Here is a 25,928-nt window from a genome sequence, read left to right as displayed (position 1 = left end):
ACAAGAAATCCAGGCAACGAGCATTGTAAGCATTATCTAAGTCAAACAAGAGCCAGTAGATCATGACCTCAGGAGCTGGGGTTTGTGGTTGGAATTTGGGTTTGGTTTGTGCTATTTTCTCTCCCTCCCCAAATCCTCAAGACGCAACAGTACTTTACAGCTGGGAGTTACCCCTGGGCCTGAGACTCGAGGTAACACAGCCAAGTTCATTTCATGGCTTCATTAATAAGCCTGTCCAGTCATTCACATTCCCCCTCATCAGGAGGATGCTCAGATACACACCAAGCTGCTGCAACCTCACTGATGAACAACACAGACATTACTACTGCCTCACTGAACCACACTGGCCTCCTCATCCAGTACTGCCTGAGAAACCAGTTTCAAAAGCACTCTGCCTGGTGGCAAAGGCCAAGACACGTCGGAGAGAGCACAGCTCAGAAGAGAAGGATGTGAAGTGCTGTGTCCCGCTGAGCACAGCAGGGTCCCAGCTCTGCTCCCAGCCAATGCAAACTCACCAGCTGTGATTTCAAACAGGATTTTGTCGATTTCCATCTCTGCTTCCTCTTCCATTTCCTCTTGATCCTCCAGGCTTTCAAAGGTGTCCTCCAGCATCTCCTCTATAATACCAGCCTAGCAGAAAGCAGAGAAGGCAGTGCGTGATGTGCTTGCAATCTGCAGCAGAGTAAGGACATGCTTCCTACTTCCTCATTTGGGTTATGCCTATCCAGGCATTTAACAACACTCAGACTTTCTGTATCAAGCCCATCCTGCTGCAGGAAGGGGCCTAACACCCCTGCCTCCAGTCTAAGTACATATATCAGCTTGCTAAACATGAGCAGCTTGTACACAGGCAGCCAAGAAGCCAACAGCATCTTGGCCTGTATCAGCACCAGTGTGGCAGCAGAAGCAGGGCAGGGATCGTGCTCCTGCACTGGGCACTGGGGAGGCCGCACCTTGAATCCTGTGCTCAGCTCTGGGCCCCTCACTACAAGAGAGACATTGAGGGGCTGGAGTGGGGCCAGAGAAGGGCACGGAGCTGGTGCAGGGCCTGGAGCACAAGTGTGATGGGGAACGGGTGAGGGACCTGGGGGGTTCAGTCTGGAGAAGAGAAGGCTCAGGGGGGACCTGATGGCTGCCTACAGCTGCCTGACAGGAGGATGGAGCCAGGAGGGGCTGGGCTCTGCTCCCAAGGAACAAGGGATGGGACAAGAGGAACCGGCCTCAAGCTGCACCAGGGCAGGTTTAGATGGAGCTGAGGAACAATTCCTGCCCCAGAGGGTGCTCAGGCATTGGAACAGGCTGCCCAGGGCAGGGCTGCAGCCACCGTCCCTGCAAGTGTTCACATACTGTGGAGATGAGACACTCAGTGCCATGGGTTAGTGGTGGCCCAGGGAATGGTCACACCTGATCATCTAAGAGACCTTTTCCAACCCAGCTGATTCTATGACTCTGTACAAGCAGTGCACAGGAAAAGCGGTAAGAAAAATGAGGACCAAGCCCTCATGTTCTCACTCAGAAACCCTCAAGGTGTCATTGTTGTTCCACATCTGAACATGCTCCAAGCCCATGAAACACAACTGCAAACCTCAGTACAACACACAGACTGTACAACACACTGAAATCAGTGTTTGACACAGCCTCCCTTTCTTCTGTCTGCATTCAGGGATTGGACTAGATGAACTTTGAGGGTCCCTTCCAACACAAAGCTATGATTCTATGATTTGAAAACTGCCTCTGCAGGGTCTATAACCCAGAGATGGCCAAACTGCTCTGGTGCACAGTGGTAAAATGAGTAAGAAATCAAACTGAGTTGAAAGGGGGGAAAAAGCAAACCAGTTTTGGTAGTTGAAAAGATACCAGCCACAACAGAGAACCAGTGCAGCTCAAAACCAGAGCACTTCATCCCATGGAGACAGTCAGCTGGGTGCTCTAAACCCAGTATCAGAGCAGCAGGCTTTGAGCTCCCTGCTCCACAAGAGGCTGTCAGGGGTCTCAATGAGCATTTCCATCCTGAAAGCAGGAACTCCATCTCCCAAGAGCAGGGAGAAGCTGAGGGCCATGGCAGTCCCTGCGCACTGCTGCCAGCCTTGCTCTGCCCCTGCCCATGGGACTGGGACAACCAAGCCACAACCGCTCCGCATGGGGATGGATCCTCTTCCTTCTGTCCTCAAACTCAGCAGCAGTTTTACACCTCAAGCTCCACACCAAACATGCTGCAGGTACCACCTACTCTGCTAGAGAACCCCAGCTATTACGTGCTACTTCAATCTGCATTCGTTAGGGCTCACACAATCCCTCTGACAAAGGAGCCACCTGAGTGATCTCATGGCACAGTAAAGACCAGCTCCTGTCCACCCGGATCCTGTTGCTCTAGATCTTACCTTCATCATCTCTTTGGACAACTCCCTCATCGTCGCTTGGATTTCGGGGATTTTGACTAGGTTTTGCATAGCTTTCATGACTTCTGTGCTCTTCTGCAAGGAACCTGCTACTCTCAGCACCGCTGTGAAGGAGAGGGAGAGGAAAGCTTCAGTGATCCATGCAGCACAAAGCAAAGCAATGACATCCTCCCTACATGGACACAGATGTGTTTGAATTGGGCTATTTATTTCAAAAGAGAAACATGCATCCCCCATCTTCACAATGATTCCTCCCCTCTGCTCTGCTCTGCTCTCACAAGACCCCCCCCCTGCAGCTCTGATCCAGCTCTGGGGCAGCAGCACAAGAGGGACGTGGAGCTGTTGGAGCGAGGCCAGAGGAGGCCACGGAGATGCTGCGAGGGCTGGAGCAGCTCTGCTCTGGAGCCAGGCTGAGAGAGCTGGGCTGGGGCAGCCTGGAGAAGAGAAGGCTCCTGAAGGGGAGACCTTAGAGCAGCTCCAGTGCCTAAAGGGGCTGCAGGAAACCTGGAGAGGGGCTTGGGACAAGGGCCTGTAGGGACAGGCCAAGGGGAATGGCTTGCATCAGAAAAAAATGCATTGATAGCAAATATCCTGGTCCTGTACAATCAGCTGGAGCATCCAGGTTGGCTGCAGAGATTTGCACCCAGATCATAACAGTGATCCTTGAGGACCTCCTGCCTGTATCCCTCACAGCCAGAGGTCTTGCTGGGGCTTTCACCTTCTGCCCAGCACCTGGCAGTGGGAACTAACTCTGCCCCGATCCCAGCCTGGTTTGTGTTGGAAGGGACTTTAAAGCTCATCCAGTTCCAACCCCTGCCACGGACAGGGACACCTTCCACTGGAGCAGCTTGCTCAAGCCCCTGTGTCCAACCCAGCCTACTGTGAGGTTCCTGCTATTTAACCTGGCAGCTAACTGCTCACAGGGAACTTACCTGTTTGTGTATAAAATGGTCACTCCTTCATGAAGCAAAATGAAGGTACAGCAGATATTTACTTGTCATTTTAATACTTCAAGAGCCTGACACTTGTAACGTTAACAAACTGACAGAAGTCTTGCCTTTAGTGGCTATTTCCCCAAGAATAAACCAGTTAATACAAACCCCGGACTGAATATTAGATTCCTTCCTAAGTGGATCAGAACATTCCCAGCAGGATGAAGATGCTGCTGGTGGCAGTCAGGAGGAGGCTGCTGTGTTTCCTTTGAAAGGGCACCTCAAGGATGGCCGCTGCTTTCCCTTCCTGAATCAGGTACATAGGGAGCCACATCTGACCTACCGTAAGATTACACTCAAGGTTCACATTGAGACACCTCGCTTTATCACTCATCCAAGTGCTAAAATCCACTGGCACCTGCTTGGATAATGCTGGGTAGGGGACGTGCTCTGACATCAGTAGCCTGTTAACCCCACCAAGTCTTTCCCTGCCTTTAATGCTTTCTGCTCTGCTCTTGTTAGAGGCTGGAACACTCCAGAGTCTGGAAAATGCTGCAGGAAATCTATTACAACAGATGTCTGATGTGGATGAGGAATGAGGGAACGTGCTGGTACTGGAGGAGCACAAAGGACTAAGTGGGGTTTGCAGACAGCAAAGATACTAAGCCACAAATCTATTCATCCACATCAAGGAGCTCAAACACTGCCATCAATTCTCCATTTGGGGCTTAGGAAGTGCCATAAGACTCTTGCTAGAGAAAACGGTTTACCAGATGAAGGGAATCCTAGTGCAGGGAATAAACCTCATGCCACAGATCCTGTCAAAACCAGTAACAGGCTCCGCAAGGACCCAGGGATATCGGGCACACACTTGAGCTGTTCAGGAACACACTGAACACATCATGCCCCAAACTACTGGAAGCAGGTTCCGTTTCAGAGCACACAAACCCCAGTGTCACTGCAGCCCTCAGGCTCTGAGGAGAGGTGACAGATTACCTTAGAGGAAACACAGTGAGGATCTAGGGAACAACGAGGAGTAGGGACCCCAGGAACTAACTGTGAGCTCCTTGGCTGCTTCAGAGCCCAGGGTGGGGAACCATCCACACAGGGCAGTGGGAAAGGTCTGCACACTGAAGGGGGTTACTGCCTGCAGGGATACAGGACTCATTCTGGGATGTGGGGGCAAACTCAGGGAAGACTCATGATAGATGTTTTAAGGGGACTGCAGGAATGTGGCTGGACATGAAGAATTTACTATGGGATTTTTAAGGGAATAACCATAAGGAACAGACAAACCTCAGGGTCCTGCAGGACCAGGTACCAGCTCAGGAAGAGGAGGAGATGTGGGGCCAACTACCAGGCAGCCAACTTACACTGGGCATCTGACAGCAGCTCCTGGCACATCCCATACCTTGTATGTGTGTACATATGTGTTCTACTAGGGCACCTTAGTCCTAATCAGCTGAAGAGGAAGACCAGGACTGAGTGTCAGTGCTGTTAATGCCTGTGTGAGAGCTGTGTGTGTCTACAGGGGAGCTGGTAAAGGCACTGCAGTGCAGCATGTGTGGCTGCAGATGCCTGCTGGGACCAAGTGCTCAGCCTGGCTGGATGTGGGGACATGGAACTGCAGCAGCCTCATGCCTCTGGGACTGCTATGGGAGGAGCTTCCCTGGGTCCTGAAGCCCAGGAATCAACTGCCTTTCACAAGAGCAGCACTGCTTCCAATTCCAGCTCTGCCTGCACTTGACCTTGACTCAGACCTCACTTCTAACGCCAGAGGAGTCATTGTACTTGTGCTCAGAAGTTGTTCTTACCAAGCTGGTTCTTCATCCCCATCAGAACAGAGTTCATGTGAGCTTTGGATGCATAGAGTTTGCTTACGGCCTTTCGGGAGCGGATCAGCTCCTTGGCCAGGATCACACACACATCTTTCTGACCCTTTTTGGCAGCATCCTTTATTGACCGCTTCACCTTCTCCTCTTCCCTCTGGATATCTGGAACACAGAAAATACACAGCAAGGAGTGACAAGGTGCTAAAGGATGTGGAAGAGAAACCAGTCATCTGCTGGGGGGTATTTTCAATGCAAAGAATCATTTCTGCTTGATTTCAAGCTCCTTCTGTTGCTCGAAGACCTTGTTCTAAGCTGGTTTACATGGCAGCTGATGAATTCAACTGAATATTAATAGAGTTCTCATTACTAGACATCCAGCTCCGTTAATTCCCTCTGCAGCCATGAGCACTGCAAAGGACTCTCCAGGAATATTCCTGCATTGGGCTGAGCGAAGATGAACCCTTAAGGTCCAGTAAGAACAAAGCCATTACTTGACTTACAACTTCAGAATGACTTCCTATTAACCTGGCCTGATGTACAGATACATAAATACTTACACAGACATAGAATACATACACACACAGTTCAAGACTGATTTGCTGTTTATAAGGTTACCTCTTCATCACTGATAGTCCCACTACACCAGGAAGGAACACAGCTGTCACAAGCAGTTTAAAACTCAGTCTCAGAAGCCAGGCAGGCATTTCACTAGCAAACATACCTACCTGTCAGACTACATCAAAGCTTAACCCATATGACCACCTTCAAGGGAACCTGAATGCTGCTGCTGTCACCTTCCAAAGCCCTGAATTGTGTTCTTCTTAGAAGATACGTTCAGAAAGGATGGAGAAGGTTGATCTCACAGAGTTACAAAGCTTTAGATGTACACTGCCTGCAGAAAACAGCATAACCACTTCTACAGTGAATTCATAAGTTACTGAGAACTCTTAATTCCTGCTAAAAAAAGCCTTCACCCTTACAGATAGACCTATTTATTCCCCCTGTCAGGAACAACTCATGGAGCCTCAACTGGACCCTCAACCAAGTCTACGCTTGTGCCTAAGGGTTAAGGTCTTGAGTTTCTGCTGCTCCCCCTTTAAACACACGTGCATTAGGTGTTTGCATGAACTGGCACATTCAGAGTGCAAACTGGCTGGCACCAAAGCTATGGATGATTCATCAGCAGAAACTACTATGCTGGTAAATTGTTAGATACAACTTAAAACAGCCTGTTCAAACTCTCCTGGTACCCAGCTTCATTCAACGGCTATCATAAGAGCATGCTGGAGCTGGAATGTTGACCTAGGCCTGTACTACATGAGCACCAAATAACTGGATGTGATATATTATACAGTAAATACCATGGTTTCTGCAGCAAATCTGATGGGACTGCTCACATCTGCCTTGCCAGGTAACACTGGCTGTGTACCTCAAAAAGCCCAGAGTAAGAAATGCAGGAACAAGCAGGGGCTGTACCAACCCCCTTCCTTCTCCAGAATCAGCAATGAACCAGCTACTGATGAATGTGGATTTAAGAGTCCACAAAAAAATTAGCCTAAAGTATACAGAGAACTCAGACAGTAAGGGTTAGATTCACCTTCCTGCAAAGAGCTGAAGGAAATGACCAAGAACCATGATTTTCTAGTAAAGAAACAATTATTTCTGTTCAAATTTAGGGGGTTTTGAGTCTTCTTGATTTATACCAGACAGAAGTAACAGGTAGGCAGGAATCAGAAGCTGCCCTTTCATGAAACAAAGGCATCAACACGCTGTGCTTATTGGCAGATGCCAACTGAGAGACTTCAATGCAGTTTCTCACGTGGGAGTTAATGAACCCTGTGCTCAATGTGAGTCATTCTCTCAGTATCAGCCAATGGTGTCTTTATCCTAAAGGATATCTGCAGGATCACAATCAGGAAAACACACTCCTTGCTGCTTTCCCACTATAATTTGGGGGAATGCCCAAGGCTTGAAGACTTGTATGTCAGACATGGGAGCGAGCCAAGTCCCAGCGTATCAGAACAGGTAAGAAACAGCAGAAGTGAACAGGAAGCAACAGGAGTGCTCCAGCAGCACTGAGGAATTACATTCACTTTGTCATTACATTCACCTTGTCATTACATTCACTTTGTCAGGCTAAACCCAACCACAAGCATCAGGTCACTGCAACCAAACTAGCACAGGGTGGCCCCATACTCGAGTAAATGCTTTCACTTCCATGACAAACTGCTGAATAGGAACTAGTGGCACAAATATGCAACAAGTCTTTGAAGGTCAATGCCAGCTATGCACCTCTAGTGAGCCAGAGTCCCTACAGCCCTCCCTCTGCAGTACTATCAAGCTCAACAGACACAAAGCAGTGCAAAGGACTGTGAGAGAGACTTGCAAACTGTATTAATCCAACTATATTAGAATCATAGAATCATAGAATGGTTTGGGTTGGAAAGGACCTTAAGATCATCAAGCTCCAACCCCCCTGCCATGGGCAGGGACACCTCACACTAAACCATGTCACACAAGGCCTCGGCCAACCTGGCCTTGAACACTGCCAGGGATGGAGCATTCACAGCTTCCCTGGGCAACCTATTCCAGTGCCTCACCACCTTAACAGGAAAGATTTTCTTCCTTCTATCCAATCTAAACTTCCCCTGTTTAAGTTTTAACCCATTACCCCTTGTCCTGTCACTACAGTCTCTAATGAAGAGTCTCTCCCCAGCCCCAAAACATTCCGTTCTGAAGCCACAAGGATACCTCTCATGTCTTCAAACCCTCCGAGCAACCTACATGGAACAGAAGTCACCACAGAGCAAGAGGCCAATCACAGATGGTTCAAAACAGCGGGCTCCTCTATTAGTAGCTGCACTGACCAGCCAAGTCTTGAAGTGATCCCAGCCCACTCAGGCCATGCCAGGTGGATCCCAGTGTTGCTGTATCACAATACCTCTAGCACAGCCTTCCCTGAGGAAACCAAGGTCCCAGCTCAACATCCTGACACAGAAATTGCAGTGATTTCCTGTGGAAGTCTCGACTGGAGTGCTAAAGCATGGAACAGTCTAACAGCCACATGAATATCCCAAAGACACTCTGCTCTTTATTTTAATGGGAATTACCAGAATAGCAGATGGTTGGTGGCTAGCCTAAGCAATTTCATGCTGAAATGTACCCCTTTGAATTTAGCACTCTGAAATATATATGCAGACATGTTTAGAGCTGTAATAGTAATTAGACTTACATCTACATCAAAATACCAGGCTACCACATAACCCAGGATCTATATAGGCCATTACAAGTATTATGGCGTGTGTAAAGCTGAGAGAAAACCCTAATGTCAAGGAGCCATCAATTGTGAGCACAGGGGTAGTTTGCTCTCAGGAAGGATGTGATCTCTAAAACGTACTTTACTAACAAGATCAGCCACACTGCAGTTCCTCTGTGCCTGATACAGCCACATGATGTGCCTTGGAGAACATAAAACAACTCACAAGTGGAATGAGCATCACTGTACGCTGGTGTTCCCGGAGGAGGCACAAACCTTTGTCCTCATTTGGAAAGTGAGGAACAAGGCAGACTTTGCACTGCACAAGCACCTTTCTCCAACCAACCTGTACAAATCTACAAGTGGGAGCACACACAGACCGTGCCACTTCTCTCCACAAGGGTGCTGCTGGGGATCAAGGCAGGAATGGAGAGCATACTCCTTGAGGAGTCACTTAAAACAGGAATGTGCCTGATCATAGAACCACTCACTGGTTTGGGTTGGAAAGCACCTTAAGATCACCCAGTTCCAACCCCCTGCTATGGGCAGGGACACCTCATACCAGACCATGTCACCCAAGGCTCTGTCCAACCTGGCCTTGAACACTGCCAGGGATGGGGCATTTACCACTTCTTTGGGCAGCCCATTCCAGTGCCTCACCACCCTCACAGTAAAGAATTTCCTCCTTATATCTGACCTGAACTTCCCTGGTTAAATTTAAACCCATCACCCCTTGCCCCATCCCTCCAGTCCCCTCTCCAGCATCCCTGTAGGCCCCAAATAATAACCAGATGCTGATACTAAATACCCTTTACCAGCACATCCCATGGACCAAACCTGAGGGCTGGGTAGAAGACAAAAAGGGGAAAACAGAATCTAGCCCCAAACCTGTTTTCAGGGATAGTGGGCAGAACAAAATCTAATCTAGTGGCTATGTAATAATAACTCCTCTACCCTTCAAGACATCTTCAAGGTGTAACACTGATCATTTAACAGCAAAACTCCCACCGAGAAAAGGACTTTGTTCTTTTCCTCTCTCCTGTTTGTAATTTCCCAAGCTGACAGCAGCTACTTTTGGTCAGCATGTGCACTTCACCCCAGTACATACCTCTGGCACTCTCTACATGTGGAATTACATACCACAGCGATACCATTCATTAAATCCATGTGGGTGGAATTCTCGATAATAAATCCCATTTGAGAAAATGAATTAGACTTAAGAGGATTATGTCTTACTGGAAGCACACAATACTCAGTTTCCTTTGAAAATATTACTTGGAGAACTTCACAGCAACATCATTTTGTGGCACAAACTAAGTCTGGCTCCAGGATCACATTCCTCCTCCTTTATTCCAGATGCAACAGAGCACCCCAGGTGAGCAGATTTCATGGCCTCCCCCAGTTCAAACAAAACGCCTTAAAGGCAGACAGGGAAAGGAAAAAATGAGACTAAGCACAAACCTCTGATCTGTCTATCAATCACTCTCATTTCTTTCCGTATCTTCAAGGACCATTCATTGACCTGAAAAAGAGAAAGTGAGGGTTACTTGAAATTCCTACTTTAAAACTATGCTTTCGTAATGTCATGGAACTGAAACACTCAATATCAAAAGAAGCACTTGAAAATGCACCAGCTTAAGTTATGAGTTATGATTAAATAGTTCATTATTCAAATAAACCCTCCAAACATTGCAGAGATACCACCAGTTATTGCAGCCCTCAACATTCAAACCAGGAGTTAAGGAGGACACAATCTGTGAGCTGGAGACACTCACTGCTGGGCCACCTTCCTACATCACCTTGCTGTTGCTGTGCGTGAGGGATTTCAGTATAAGGTAGAAATGTGGGCAGGGGATGACAGCACCAAGAGTACCACTATCCATTTCAGTCAGAAGGAACCTCAGGAGGTCTCCCAGCCAATGTATGGGACCTTATCCATTGAGTTTTGATACTGTGTGAGGGCAGAGACTTCACAGCCATTCTCAGCATCTCTTCCAACACTTCATCACTCCTGTAGGGAAAACCTTTGCTCATGTCCAATTCAAAATCCCCCTCTGACCACCTTGTGGTTTATCACAGGGCACAACTGGTAAGTACACAGCTAATTCTTCATTACAACCCCATCAGAGGCAGTGAAAGGCTTCAGACCTTTGCCCTTTCACCTTCTCTAAGCTAAAACTACAGCAGGATGCACAGGTTGTGCCTCTGTAATGCACAATCCCAAAGACACTGGTGACAAACATCATTCTCCCAGCACTACAGCACACCCAAGAGACAGCCAGAAACAGTAAGATGAAATAAACCACCTGGACCACACTGTGGTAAAAAAGTAAACCCACTTTTTAAGCTCAAACAATCCAGACCTGCCATTAAATGCATTGTAGATGCCCAGCTTTGGACAGGCTGCAATGCATCACCAGTCTCTCACAAGGACAGAAGATTCTTGATTTATTATCATAAATAAGTTCTCTCCCATCAAGAGAGCACAGAAATGAACCCAGGGCAAATCACCGTTCCAAGAATCTCAACCTCTTCCCATCAGCATCTCCTCCTGTGGTGTTTGGATGCTCTCTCCAGCCCTCTCAAGGACAGCATCCTGTATTCAGCTGCTGGCAGACCTGAGGCAAGTGCTGCTGTTTCCTCATCATCTACTAGGCAGAAATTACTACTCCTTCTTCCTTCTAAACCTGCAGTTTGATGCAGCAGGGAGGAAGTTTCTTACTATGAATGGATTTCTCAATCTCACTCTTACAGCCTGTGAATCATCATTAAGACTGCAGCACCCAGAGTGTGCTCCTGACAGCAGGATGACACTGGCATTTCTCCCTGGTTTCTAGTGCCTCAGCAAACAGCTCAAACATGACCCACCGACACACTGTGTTATTGGATTATATGACAAACTTGTTTGTTATGGAAGGCAAAATAATGTTCACCAGACATGAAACAAGGACTTATTGGTGCAGTATAACCACATAGAGTTGTCTGCTGCTCTATCCCACCACTGACAGCAGCAGTCTCCAAACCTCAATTCTTGCTGTGGCATCTTCCAACACCACTCGTGGATGGAGGAGACTATAACCAACCTGTGTGGTGTATGAGACAGGCAGAGAAGGGAAAGTACACTGCTGAATGTGTATGTCTCATCTAACACTATCAGCCAACAAGCAACAACTATAACCTGCTCCCCTGGGACTTGGCAGATGCAGAGTAGCAGGGAATATGTGTGACAGGCTGACAGCTGGGCTGGAGAAGAGAAGGCTCCTTAACGGGAGACCTTAGAGCAGCTCCAGTGCCTAAAGGGGCTGCAGGAAACCTGGAGAGGGGCTTGGGACAAGGGCCTGTAGGGACAGGCCAAGGGGAATGGCTTGAACCTGCCCGAGGGGAGACTGAGCTGAGCTCTTAGGCAGAAGCTCTTCCCTGTGAGGGTGCTGAGGCGCTGGCACAGGGTGCCCAGAGAAGCTGTGGCTGCCCCATCCCTGTCAGTGTTCAAGGCCAGGTTGGACACAGGGGCTTGGAGCAAGCTGCTCCAGTGGAAGGGGTCCCTGCCTGTGGCAGGGGTTGGAAGTGGGTGAGCTTTAAGGACCCTTTGAACACAAACTGTTATGGTTCTAGGACACTGCAGCTCTTCTAAGCCTTCACCTTTGCTGTCTGTTTTTCCATTATGTCTAATACATTTGCTCTTTCCCCTCACCAAACAGCAGATATTTTTTATTAACATATTAGTAGTGATTTATGAAAAGCAACAGTGAAACCCGTTATTTCATTTCACTGTGCCATTAGAAATCTGTGGGCAGAAGCAAGGCTTACGCAGTGCATCTGCAAACTCGAAAACACCCCAAACAACCCAAGTCCTCAGCTATTCGTATTATAAGGCAGTCTTTACAACAGGACCTGGAAACCCCTAAGGAAGCCGGAAAGTTATGGAACATAGCAAACAACAACCTAAACCTCCAAGAGCCGCTGACTAAGCCTCCCCAGGCCATGCCACACAGGAAGCATCCATCCCTCCTTTGACTACCGCTTCCGCGGCCCTGAGAAGAGCCCCTCCAAAGCCTCCCCATGGTGCGGGACTGCTGCCTTTCAGGACTGAAGGAACCGAGCGCGGAGGTCCCGGCCCTTTGGGGAGGGCGGGTGAAGGCTCCCCCCTGCTGCTGAGGCCCAGCGACACCGGGACGGAGCTTTCCAGTGCACACCGCCCGCTCCAAACCCTCCTCCTCTCCTCAGCTCCAGGCCGGGTGTCACCAGCCGAGGCGCCGGCCCCCCACAACCCAACGCCATGCCCACAGGCCGCGGTCCCCCCCCGGGCCCTCACCAGCTCCTTGGGCGGCTTCTCCGGGGTCTTCCCGAACAGCCCCATAGCGGCAGCGCCCCGCGCCGCTTCCGGGGTACCGGCCCCGCCCAGCTGCGCAGGCGCCTGGCTCCGCCCCTTCACTGCGCATGCGTACATATCCACCCCGCCCCACCGGAGTGGGCGTTGACTGAGAGACCCCGCCCCTGGGGGGGGCAAGAGGCAGGGGGCGGCTCTGCTGCGTGCGGCCCCGCCCCACTGCGTACGGCCCCGCCTCGCTGCGCACGGCACCACAGCGCCTCACAGCCCACAGTGCGACCCGTGTGAAGCGGGCCCCAGGCGGTGGGCAGCGGTACTGCCCTGGCAGTATAGAACCATATAGTTACAGACTGGTTTGGGTTGGAAGGGACCGTAAAGCCCATCCAGTCCCACCCCCTGCCACGGGCAGGGACCCCTTCCACTAGAGCAGCTTGCTCCAAGCCCCTGTGTCCAACCTGGCCTTAAACACTGCCAGGGATGGGGCAGCCACAGCTTCTCTGGGCACCCTGTGCCAGCGCCTCAGCACTCTCACAGGGAAGAGCTTCTGTCTTAACACTAAACCTGAACTTCCCCTGTTTCAGTTTGAACCCATCACCCCTTGTCCTATCGCTGCAGTCCCTGATGAAGGATCCTTATATACAAAATCAAGTCATGCACGGGGTGACTCAAAGCCAGCCCAGGGAACACTCACAGGACACCTGAGGAGAGACATCTCCTGCCAGCACCGGAGACGTTTTCCTGCCTGTCTTCAGCAGCCAGCGCTGTTTGAGGGCCCGGCCTGGCTCCCGTCCACCCCCCGCCACCCTCTCTGCAGCACAGGGCCGGTAACCTGGCGAAAACCAAGGGCCAGCTTGGAGCCACCCCGCCGGGCACTGCGTCTCCTCACGCCCCGCTGCACAAGCTCAGATGCAGAGGACTGGAAATAAATCACTGATGCACAGAAAGAGTGCGGCAGCTTAGGAGGAAAAAGGTGCTGTTAGTTTAGTCTAATGCCTTACAATTATAGTTGCCCTCATTTTTTAATTCCCAGAGAAAGGCATTTTAACAGTTATAAAAATGTACAGTTCAACTTGGTCTTTTTTTCCTTCTAAAACCCAATACAAAGATCTAAATACGTTTTGGCCAGGAGAGCTGCTTTGGACTGGGAAGCAGCAGTGGGAAAACCAGTGTAGCAAGACAGTAATTGATGAAATTGAGACTGGCAAAGACCTTCAGAGATGCTCTAAATCCACCCTCTCTCAGTAGCAGCACAAGACACCCATGGCCCACACTAAACCCACTGCAATAACCTGACATCAGTAGTTTGACATTTTCTGTTTACAGCTGGTCACCAGCTTGCACGCACAAGATGTCAGAGGGTAAGCCATGACTTCAAGAATGTTTAGCTTCTCGGTTAAGACACTTCACAAACACTGCACAGCCCAGCCCAGCGAGGCAAAACAAGTGAGCAGAACTGCTGACCTTGTTAGTGGCACAGCTTTTGCTCTGTTTTCTGGGTTGTAAATTGCCAATGCATTGGGTAACGGCTGCCTGAGATCCTGCACTCCATAGAAAACAATCCTGCTTGGATGCGTCTGCTGCTACTGACACAAGAGCTCCATAAAGTAAATACATCCAACTGCTTTTTCTTGCCTGCTGGGACTACCAATGCACTCCAGCAGCTGCTGTAGAGTTTGAAACAGATGCAGTGCCAGGAACTGGATCACAACAATTTATATAACACAGGCTAATGGACACAAGGGGACTGAGCCTTCAGTCACAGCTATCTGCTGGTCATAATCACTTGCTCATATGGATGTCCCCTCTGCGGCTCTCCTGCTAATTAAACAGCAGTTTGTGTCATTCATTAAAGGAATTGGACTGGCAGAGTAACTGAGGTCATTAAAACAAGTCTTCAGCTGAAACAGGGGTGCGGTGGTTTGCAAATGAGGCTGAACTGTGCATAGAGTGGAGCTGCATATAAGGAGGTCAGTGTTCAGCAGCAGAGTGCACTCCACAAGCACGCAGTGCCCGAGGACCTCAACTACAGCTTGATTTATAATCAGTAAAGCTCTCCTCCGTCTCCAGTGTCAAGGAGAAAAGTTCAAGGCCTCAGTTCAGTGCAGGTTTCAAGACAGACCTTCAACAACGTGGATTTCAACCCCTGCTACTTATGGTAAGCACATAGGCCAAGTGCCACGGTGCTGCACAAACTGGAAGCAGAAATGATCTTTGCCCTCATTATGCCTCTCCACTGCTCTGCCATGGCTGTAATGACAGATAAAGGGCACGTACTGACAGGCCTCAACTGGAATAAAAATGACTTTCTGGGCCACAGGAGAGTTGGTAATACTCTGCTTCTTATACCTCCCTGCTTCGGTACTGCAATAGGGAAAAGGAAAGCAGAGGGGAAAAAGCCCTCACAATTACAAACAGCTGCTGGTAATTATGCGAATATCCTCTTGGGAACATGCCTGGAAGCAAGGAATATTTGTTATTAAAAAAGATAGTGCCCAGGTGCCCTGGAGAGACAAAACCCTGCCCAGAAGCTCTGCAAGCACCAGCTCTGTACAAGCACAGAGAGATGGATTGGAACTGCAAATGTAAACCTGCCTTTCCATTTCTTAATAGCATCTTCATTTAATTATCCTTCTTTCATATCACTAGCAAGAGCTAGGAAAGAAATAAAACATGGAGACAACTGATAACACCTTTCTAGGTTAGCCTTTTCTTCTACTTACCTCATCTCTTCCCTTTCTTTTTCTCTTTCCAACCAACATTTCCTCTCTGGATTTTCAGCCAGATGATTTCTGAAAGCTACACCCAACACCACACTTCCATACTGAAATATAAAGAAAATAGCAATCTCTTCTTTTTTTTTTTTTATTTATGGCATTAGTTGGAATCTGTCAATTCTTACACTTTTGTCACTGCATGACAGTAGTCTGCTACTTTGTGGTGGTTTCCTTTGAGGCTGTAAAGGGGTAAACCTAAAGTCTTCCTAGACATCTGCAGATGAGGGTGGTGGGGAGACAGCCAGTAGAACAAGGTCTCTGCTAAAGCAGTTTGTAATCAACTGGAAAAGCAGAGAAGCCCCTCAGTGCAGAGGACTTATGAAGGAAGTAGTAGTGAAACACCATCACCTTCTGCTTGCCCAGTGGCTAACACTGGAGCAGTGAATTCCTGCACCACTAGGAGATGATTTATTAGTCACAAAAGCTGTGTTATATTTTTATTGGCTTCACAGATAAGGCCAGCAAGACGTGTAACCGTACACACAGAATAGTTATCAAAACAATTAACATTACAAATCTCCTTTTAAAATAATTTATTTTGCTGATCTCTTTGTCAGTGGTACTGGGTTTACAACATACATTATTCAACAAAGATGTGCTGAACAGACTCTAAAATAAGAAACACTTAAATTAAGCAATTGTCTCCAATTAGGATTTCCATGTCACCCACATCCTCACTTGTAAACGTTGGCTGGAATATGCTTCTGTTGTAGGCTTGATGTTTTATTTGTGCTTCCAAAACCAGCATCAAGTTTCCAGATGTTGAAAAGAAAGAAGTTACTGTACTCTAAGTATGCATTCAGTTCAACAGACAAGGCAACCAAATGATTCTGTCATTAACGTTAGCATCAGCTATATCTTAGCTCACTGCACTAACATTGCAACTAAAAAACTTCAAACCACGGAATCTTGGAAGTGACTAACATTTAAAAGGCAAGCAGGAATACCCGGGAAGCTTACAAAGGACACGGGAGCACGCAGCTAAGATGGGGTATCACTCGCCAAAGGCGGCGGGTGTGTGTATGGCTGCTTGGCTTTGTAGGAAGCCCACCTGCAGACGGGGCAGCAGTGTCTCCCCCCCGCCAGCCACATCACGATGCAATTCTGGTGGAACACGTGGCCGCAGGGCAGGCCCATGAGCAAACACCCATCTGCAAAATTTTCTAGACACACCACACACTCTGTACAGTGCAACATCTCAGCAGGCCAGGCTGACCAGTCCGGCTCCATGTCACCCGCGATGCTGGATGAGCCGTAGGACCTTGCTTTCCCATCATATGGCTCGTGGTGACAGTATTTATTGGCACACAAACAGGGCTCCACACCAGGCTCTCCCTCCTTGTGGAACATGTTTAGCTCCTCGTCCTCCGAGACTTCCTTTTCACTACTGAAGACCTCTCTGTTTTCACTGTCAGAGTCACTTTCGCTGTCTTGAAAGGTTTCCTCATCGGAATGGACCCCGAGGCATTTAAACCTCCACATTGGTAAGTTCTTTATGTAATCAGTTGGTATCAGAGGGTGAAGCCAGAGGTCGGGGAAGGCCAACCGCTCCAGGAACAAATCCGGGTCTTCATCCCAATCCGAATCAAAGGGAAAGTGTTGAAAAGAAGCAATGGGATGAAACAAGTAGCTGGTGTACCAGTCCCACAGGCTCGAGAGCCACTCCAGGTTATTAGCATTTACTTCATCGGTGTTGTTGTTGCGTCTTCTTTTCTTCTCAAAGTAATCGATTAGTAAACCGTGACCAAGGTAGGTGCTGAGGAAGAGGGCTGGATGCGACGAGTAGAACATCCAGTCGGCTCTTACCCAAGAAGCCAAAGTAGTTGTGTTGGAGTACCTGAAGAGTTTTAAGCTGTACTCATAAAAGCTGTCTAAGTAGGGGAGTTGCAAAAAACCTAACACGGGCAGCCAGGAAATAATCAATAATGAATTATACGTCCCTAAAGTGCTTATAAGAACCACAAAACGCTTTATAGTAGCTCCCTGTGTAATAAACAGGTCCATCCAAGCCATGAGATTAACCAAAACCAAGCTTAAAACAAACAAATCATTAACTTCTGGTTGTAACGAGCGCAAAAAGGAATCCATGGCACGTAAGGATATGAATTCACCGGTGTTATTTCCATACCTGTAAATCCCCTCAGGAGTCCTAAGGATGTAGGATGGTGTCTTATAGACACCAATTTCTGCCATGGAACTTTTATTGTCCCAGTTTTCCACGTTCACAAAAATAAACTCTACTCTTCCAGTAAACTTTACACTGAGTGCAGAGAAGAAAGCTGGGGGCTGGTCCAGGTTGGCAAACAGGTATATTTTCACACGGTACTGGTCGCTTTTGTTCCATTCTTCCTTTAAATGCTCCCAGTTGTAAATGGTTTTGATCCGAGAAGCAGCGTGGGCTGTGATCCATTTGAAGATGTGCTCCACCTCGATTCTGCGCCCGTTGTATTCCTTCAGCATCACTTTTCCCTTGGAGGTGCTGGTTTGTGGCACTGACATGATGAGGGTGGATTTCAGCCAACCCCTCCTCCTGCAGTATCTACAAAGAAAAGAGTGGGTTAGATGACAGAGTTTCAGAACCCTGAGGCTGCAGTGCTTAAATTACTGCTGTGAATCCAAAAATGAGATGTGCTGAGGACCTGGGGATCTTCACACAGAATACTAGGAAATATGTGCACACAATATTCACTGTCCAAGTGTATTTATTCTTATATTTGTTATCTAGCTTACAGAAATGTTGCAGCGACACATATTCATAAACCAGAAAGAGGAGCAGTAGTAATTTTTATAGGCTGTTGTAGTAAACAAGGCCATACACTCATTCACACTTTGTAGCTGGATTTGAAAAATACTCAGCCTTACTCTGCTCTTCACTATACAGTTTCTGTATGAGAAGCTATTTTTCCTTGGCCTTCCAGCCAAGAAAATGATCACTACAGTGTAACTCAATGTCCCACAGCTCTCCTGAGCCTCAGGATAACTCTCCCAGTGCTTCCTTCCACCCTAGTTTTGCCAAGCAGCAGTGGGGTGAAATTAACAGGACATTGGTCCATTTGCAGTTGCTTTAATGATGCTGAGAAGCGTCCACTTCCTACTGGGGCCATTCTGATGGACTCATGGAATGGTTTGGGTTGGAAGGGACCGTAAAGCTCATCTTCTTCCAAACCCCTGCCATGAGCAGGGACACCTTCCACTAGAGCAGGTTGCTCCAAGCCCCTGTGTCCAACCTGGCCTTGAACACTGCCAGGGATGGGGCAGCCACAGCTTCTCTGGGCACCCTGTGCCAGCGCCTCAGCACCCTCACAGGGAAGAGCTTCTGCCTAAGAGCTCATCTCAGTCTCCCCTCTGGCAGGTTCAAGCCATTCCCCTTGGCCTGTCCCTACAGGCCCTTGTCCCAAGCCCCTCTCCAGCTTTCCTGCAGCCCCTTTAGGCACTGGAACTGCTCTAAGGTCTCCCCTTAAGGAGTCTTCTCTTCTCCAGCCTGAACCAGCCCAGCTCTATCAGCCTGGCTCCATAATCATTTTGAAATGATGCAGACAGGGAAGAGGTGTGTTCAGAGAGCTCACCGCAAAACCAGCACAGGAGGAAGCAGCCTCACGCTGCTGGATGATTTGATCTAAAAGAACACCCCTTCTGGAGCTGGGCTGGGGTGAACTCCAAATCCATACCTAAAAGAAGAGGCTCTTCAAGGCTGAACCCTGAGTCATGGTGCAGACCCCAGTAACCATGAGAAAAGCCTGATGACTCAGAAGATCCCTTCTCTCATGCATCTTCTCTGCCAGCATCACTATGCCACTTGATTTATCTACTTCTCCTTTTAGGAAACATCTGGGAGGCTTCAACAACCAAAACATGACACAGCCAATGGGCATGCAAGCTGTGCCTATGAACCTGCACACTGCAGCAGGGGCCATCAGCCACATTACCACCTTCCTCTCTGCTTTTGCTCAAATCAACATCTATTTAGACAATTACATCTCCCCAGTTCTAAAATGTAGTATTTTTAGAAGGAGCCACAAGATTTTACCCTACTAATAAAGGGACTGTTACAATAGGACAAGGGGTGATGGGTTTAAACTTAAACAGGGGAAGTTCAGGTTAGATATAAGGAAGTTCTTTCCTGTGAGGGTGGTGAGGCACTGCAGAGGGTACCCAGAGAAGTGGTAAACGCCTCATCCCTGACAGTGTTCAAGGCCAGACTGGACAGAGCCTTGGGTGACATGGTCTGGTGTGAGGCGTCCCTGCCCATGGCAGGGGATTAGAACTGGATAATCTTAAGGTCCTTTGCAACCCACACCATTCCCTGATTCTATGTATCCTGACTACTGTGGCATGCATCATTCTGCTGAATTTCAGCTGCCACCCAATGAAAACTATTCACAAGGGTTTAATCAACAAAACATTTACTGCATTAAGGAAAAATGAGTTCATATAAAACACAGGATTTGATGGTAACATTAAGACTAGTTAGGAGCTATGCAAAGAGAAGCACTGCCAAATGTCTCAGGTGTTCAAATACCAGTGTTTTAGAATCATAGAATCATAGAAATGTTAGGGTTGGAAAGGACCATATCACCCAAGGCCTCCTCCAACCTGGCCTGGAACACTGACAGGGATGGAGCATTCACAACCTCCCTGGGCAACCCATTCAAGTGCCTCACCACCCTAACAGGAAAGAATTTCCTCCTTATATCCAATCTAAACTTCCCCTGTTTAAGTTTTAACCCATCACCCATTGTCCTATCACTACAGTGCCTAATGAAGAGTCCATCCCCAGCATCCCTATAGGCCCCCTTCAGATACTGGAAGGCTGCTATGAGGTCTCCACGCAGCCTTCTCTTCTCCAGGCTTGATTAAACAAGATTATTTTGCATAAGAATTTTCTTTTGTGATTAACTTTGAGGTTTGTGCAAACATTTAGGACTGTGTGAGACCTGCATATCCATACATGCCACTGGAATTCCAGACAAAATTTCCCATCATGTGAGGCAAATGCTTCCAACAAAAAGTGCAAAACCCCCTTCTTTTTACAGTAGCACAGAATGACTATTCACTCCTGTGCCTCTGCTCTTCTTCCTTGTTCAAAGTCAAACAGCAAACAGCATTGGATCTGGCAGAGCACGCTGTGTGTTGTCAAAGGGTGTGTGCAAGTTTATACAGAAACATGCACATTTGTCAGGGAACAGGATTTGTTCCCTGAGAAACAGGCACTGTTCGGGTGGCTCAGGCTCACCTGTGTTTCTCCTTTCCAGATGGCAATGTAGCAACTCTACAACTGGTACAGTTCTCTTACAAGGGCTATATATATACAGCTTTGTCCTACGCAAGCAGAATTCTTGTCCCCAAATTCCTGGGCTCTAAGGCCAAACTCTTCTATCCCTTCCCTTCCACTGCTCTATTACACTTTACATAGTCTAATCATGCATTTCCCACATGGTGCTTTAGGACGCTGCACGTCTATGTCTGTGATACTGATAAATCATGTAATGGAGAATTCTGACCAGAATTCACTAAACATAAAACCATGAATAAAGCCACCTTCTGTCACAGCTACTTTTATACACAGGCAGCCCTGCTGCCAGAACACAGCTGAGCCTTAAGATATCCTTTTGGTTTAAATAATCCTTTAGGAATATACCTGGGGTCGCTGGAACAGTTAAAAGTGCCGGTACGTATGCCGAATCTTGATACTTTCTTCACCATTTTCTCCCAGTGGACTTTACCCACCAGTGGGCTTCTGTCGTTTGCTATGACCTGTTGCCAAAAGGAAATAACAATTTAGTGTTACAGTGACTTTGCTTTCTGAAATAAAGAAGTTTCACAAAAACAGAGATGGAGTCACCCTTGATACAGTTCTCCCCTTCTCTCACAACACAGAGTAGGTTTATGCAATCAGGAACCACACTGAGTATCTTTGGAGAGTGAAGCTCTAAGGCAGAAATACAGTTTCTGCAGACAGACGAAAGTGCAGCATTGTTTTAAGTACCCGTTAAGACACTAAAATGAGTGGTACTTAATGAAACCTTTGGGAAAATAACAAAGCTATCATTAACCAGTTGATAGGAGGGGAGAAAGGAGGAGGATGCAGCAGGTTCCTCTTCTTTGAAGTAAAAAAGCCTATTGTTTTATTAGAATTCTTCATGAAGTTTCAACATACCAAAGAATTGCTGTCTCAGATTGGAAGGTGTGTACTTGGTACCACGTTAGGCTGCCAACAGCCATTTTGAAGCAGTGGAAACTAGTGATTAAACTCTCAGATAACACCTAAAAACCTTGATCCCTTCCAGCTTTGCCAGTGACTCACTCAGTAACTTTACATGACTGTTCCACCAACTCCAATGTCCCATCTGCCATTCACTGTGATGTATCCCAAGGTCCAATTTGTTCTAATCTACTGTATTAAAGCAGTATGTCAGGTTACTTCTGCAGACACAAATGACAAAGAGTAAGTATTTATCCTTTGACTTATAACTATACAGGGAAGGAAAAGAAGGAAAAGAAAGCCCTGCCTGCCTGCAGTTGACAGGTAATTTTGACTGACATGACTGATCATGCTTTATTCCATGAGCCATCCCATTTTCTATTTCAGAAATGCCTCACATGCTTCTGCAGGCCCACTGGCAACCACTTGAAATGTATTTTTATATCAACGTTTGAATCTCCCATTTGTTAGGGATTTGTTTACCTGCCATTAGACTTCTCCCGATCATTTTCTGGGTTAACAACCTCAAACATCAGCTTTCCTCTGGAAGTCTGGTTGTCACTGTGAGTAACAGTGCTTCATGTACAGGCTGAGATGCAGACCTGCAAACTGTGCCTGGCCTTTGAGACTCAAAATATTATCTGCTCTGTGCTCCGTAGCATTCTCTCAGAAACTTAAGATTGAGAGAACTCACTAAGCAGAACATTCTCCATAGGGCAACAAAGTTAAACTGAAGATATAGATTACACTGAGCCCAAAATGCTTAAATAAAACCAGAGGTGAGCAGCTGGATTAGAAGCCTTCAAGTTATTCTTAAAACACACACCACATAGAAAAGCCTTTCTGGTTCACTAAGTGTAATCTTCAAGCATCAGTACAACCAGCTGGGGAAGCCTGCTGTATTACTGAGCCTTCTTTACATCCCCCACCGTAACTGAAGCACTTTGGATAGTTTAAACTTGTTCCTTTCAGGTGCTCCAACTAAAAAAAGAAGACATTCCTAAAGACTCCTTCACACCAGGATATACTCAGAGCTACTACAGTGTGAGAAATGCACCCAGCAGAGTAAGGAATCCCTATGTTTTACTAGTAAGCACAGAAGTGAAACGTTGATAACCAGATTCCAACTGGTTTCTTCTGTGTGCACGTTATGACGAAGCCCAGCACAGTCCTTGGGAGTACGCTGATGGTAAGTGCAGAAAGACCAATCCTGCTCAGCTGTTTCTTCAGTCTGATAGCTACAATACTCACTTTAAGTGACAAGATAGACATTTGTTGCAAATACAGTCATCAACATGTTTTACTGTGGGCTTTTTAATACCAGTTTTTCTCCCTTCCCATGAAAAAGTCTTTCCCCTTGGAGAAGGTTATTTATGTTGAAGGCAGACGACAGAACCAGTTGTAACTACACAGAGAGAACCCTACTATGGTTTTGCAAACTGAACCTGTGTAAAATTTCTTGGGCTCAGGCTTTTTTATATCATTATGGCAAAATAAACCCCAAATAAACACATCCATTGAAGCTGCTCCTTGCAGACAACACCCACTGAGAACACTGGGAGCTCACCACCCAGAAGCAAGGGGCTGTGTTTTGGAAAGTAATCATCATCTCTGTGGATGAGGGAGTCGGAGAGAATACTGCAGGTTAAGCAATTACAATGTCATTCCGTTCAAATTAGAGATAACCTGCAACACTTGTAACAGATTCCATTTAAGAAGTTTGGGGTTTACTCAGCTAAGAAATTGACCTTCAAAACCTGTGACTGAGGAGAGCAGGAATCTGAATGTGGAAGAGGCCTGGAAGTTCCTTAAATCCAAGGTGTTCAAGTCATCAGGGTTTTATATGTCAAGTCATGTACTTTTTCCTAGTAAGTGCTTCCAAGAAGATGTTAGAAATAGTTTGAGAATCTACAAGGAATGAATAAAGGTCAAAAGGGAAAGCGAGCAAAGAAAGTAAGGAAAAATGAGCAATTCAATTAGACTGTACAAAGGATATTACAAGCTGCACCAAAAGGTTTTTCAGGCATGTGAATCAGAGCAGAACAGAGGGAAAAGCAGCAGGATCACCATACAATGACAACAGGGTACAAACGCCAGATCACTTTGTTTTTAAACTGAAATGAACGCTCTGACTCAGTTTTCAGTGCAGAGGAGATGGCTGCCCATGGACAGGTTAGTGCATTGATGGCAAGAGATTGTGTCATTTGAAGAGGGAACAAAACCCAAACAATTTAACCTGTGTAAGTAGGTAATTTCAATCTCAGAACTGCAGTGCAATGAGCAAGTAAAATCACACATGAAGCTGGTGAAGCTGTGAGGGTTTTGTATAAAGCCCTGTCAGACTCATTTACACTGACAGCAGAACAAGAAGTTAGTAACTGTATTTAAGAGCCCACCCATTTGATCTCAACGGTATGCAGAACTGTAGAACAGGTTTTAAAGGTGCAAAGACTTCAAGTTGTGTTTTCCACCCCTTTCCAGCACGCAATTACTAAAGATGTATCATTCCTGATTAAGTTGAGAGTTAAAAATCCATCTCTTCCTGGAGAAAAAGAACCAAGTTTCAAGAGAAAGGGAAGGCAGAACCCTGTCTGTACTTTGGAAGGGTATCATATATTATGCCACATGGAAGACTTCCATACGAACTGGATATAAGCTTTTATAGTGAGTAAAAAAACCAAGCTTTAAACTGAGTAAATAGTCTAAGGCAAGAAAACATCAAAATGCCAGGAAAGTACTAACAGACTTCTTAATATATCTACCTTAGAGCTCAGTTCAGCATATATTCCTATTAATGCCCTCCCTGCAGGAACTCTAAGTGTTCCAAAGCCATCTGTAGATGACATAAACTTGGGAAGCAGGGCTGTGTGTGAAAGAGGATTGCAATGCACAAATCTTGTAACCCAGAGTGTCAGAAATGAAATTGAATTCAATAATGAACAGGACACTTGGGGAGTTCATCACTTAGAAACAGCGGTGGGAGGAAAAGCTGGGATCTATTAGTTGATTCAAAAGGGACTGTGAGCCATCACTAGTAACTCGCTGTGAAATAAGCAAAGCCCAGGATATATTATACCCGACAAAACAAACTTGGTTGATTGATCTCACACACTGGGAGCAGGCATCAGGAGCCAGTGAAACTAAAGGGTGATGTCAATTTAAGTGCAATAGGAACAAATGAGCCAGATGAATACACTGAAGCCAGACATCAGATCCACCTTTCCAAGAACAGAACAGTCAGAAGGAGTTTTACACTCAGCCAATTTCTGATTTAAGACAGACAGCAAGACATTTCATAAACACATATTCCACAGTCTAGCAGAGCTGAACTCGCTCATCAAGAAGGTCCCTTGCAGCCATATGCTCTATTTCGTTTTAAAGAAATAAAAGACAAAGCTCAGAGGAGAAGGTGTCTTGTATGAGATCAGCTGGGAAACAAACACCTCCTTTAGAGGAACACAAACCCTTTGAGCTTCTCTTGGTATGAGCTTTGTTCACAATCTGTAAAATAACACGTCAGAGTGAGAAGCCAAGGAAGATAACTCAATAAATCCATTAATCATCTTAATGGGCTAGGAGAATCCAATAGGATCACAGTAACCCTGCCATTTAATAACCCCACATCAAGGAGAAGATCTGCTCCCTCACCTACACCTAACCCAGGCCAGAGGACTGGCTCTGAGTACAGGGTCCAAATTAACTTCCTTATAGGTGAATTCCTGGTGCTTTAGTGGAAGATGCCGGAGAGGCCAGGCCCTCACTAAGTATCCATCCACAAACCTCCTCTTAAGACTCAGACACATTTCTTCATACTCCATCAGTGAATCTGTGAGGACCGCACTGCAGATAAGTTACGCCACCAAGATGTGCACAGTAAAAATGAGAAGATGGGGGTTTGGAAATCTCCTTTATTTGTACATGTTCTGACTGAGTGTTTTTGTTTAGTTTCCACAAACACTTGAGAAGGCAACTTCCAGCCACCACAGAGAACAACATGAAAATAGAATTCATCTAGGGACATAGAATACTGAAATTACTGAAATCCTGATTTCCATGGGCATTTGAGTAGGCAGCTTTTGCACTAAAAGAGCTCTCCTGACTTTGAATTTGATAGAACTGTCCCAAAAGAGGCCAGTCAAGAGCATAATTAATAGAACCATTTTGATCTGTATGTTAAAATAGTCATAGTTCTAACATGAAAGAAGC

General features: G+C 46.8%; 1 protein-coding gene across 3 annotated transcripts in view; it reads right to left on the bottom strand.

Annotated features, from left to right (window-relative positions):
• Positions 1-25,928, bottom strand: part of LOC133215642 (charged multivesicular body protein 3) — a 34,792-nt gene that overhangs the window by 791 nt on the left and 8,073 nt on the right. Inside the window, exons 1-5 of one of the 3 annotated variants that reach the window (XM_061359744.1) lie at positions 12,732-12,874; positions 9,881-9,941; positions 5,146-5,325; positions 2,382-2,503; positions 516-630 (exon numbers count right to left, since the gene is read on the bottom strand). In XM_061359744.1, coding sequence (XP_061215728.1) covers positions 516-630; positions 2,382-2,503; positions 5,146-5,325; positions 9,881-9,941; positions 12,732-12,866 — 613 coding nt within the window. In that variant the 5' untranslated portion in view covers positions 12,867-12,874. Of the gene's footprint in view, positions 1-515; positions 631-2,381; positions 2,504-5,145; positions 5,326-9,880; positions 9,942-12,731; positions 12,875-15,943; positions 18,060-21,158; positions 21,275-25,928 lie in introns of those variants that run through there. The other 2 variants (XM_061359747.1, XM_061359743.1) reach the window with 2 other exon arrangements.

Source organism: Neopsephotus bourkii, unplaced genomic scaffold (genome assembly GCF_033783945.1).
Source record: "Neopsephotus bourkii isolate Nb327-2 ecotype Australia unplaced genomic scaffold, CSIRO-AGI_Nbou_v1 NB_994, whole genome shotgun sequence".
NCBI lineage: Eukaryota > Metazoa > Chordata > Aves > Psittaciformes > Psittacidae > Neopsephotus > Neopsephotus bourkii.
This window is presented reverse-complemented; position numbering and strand designations above follow the sequence as displayed.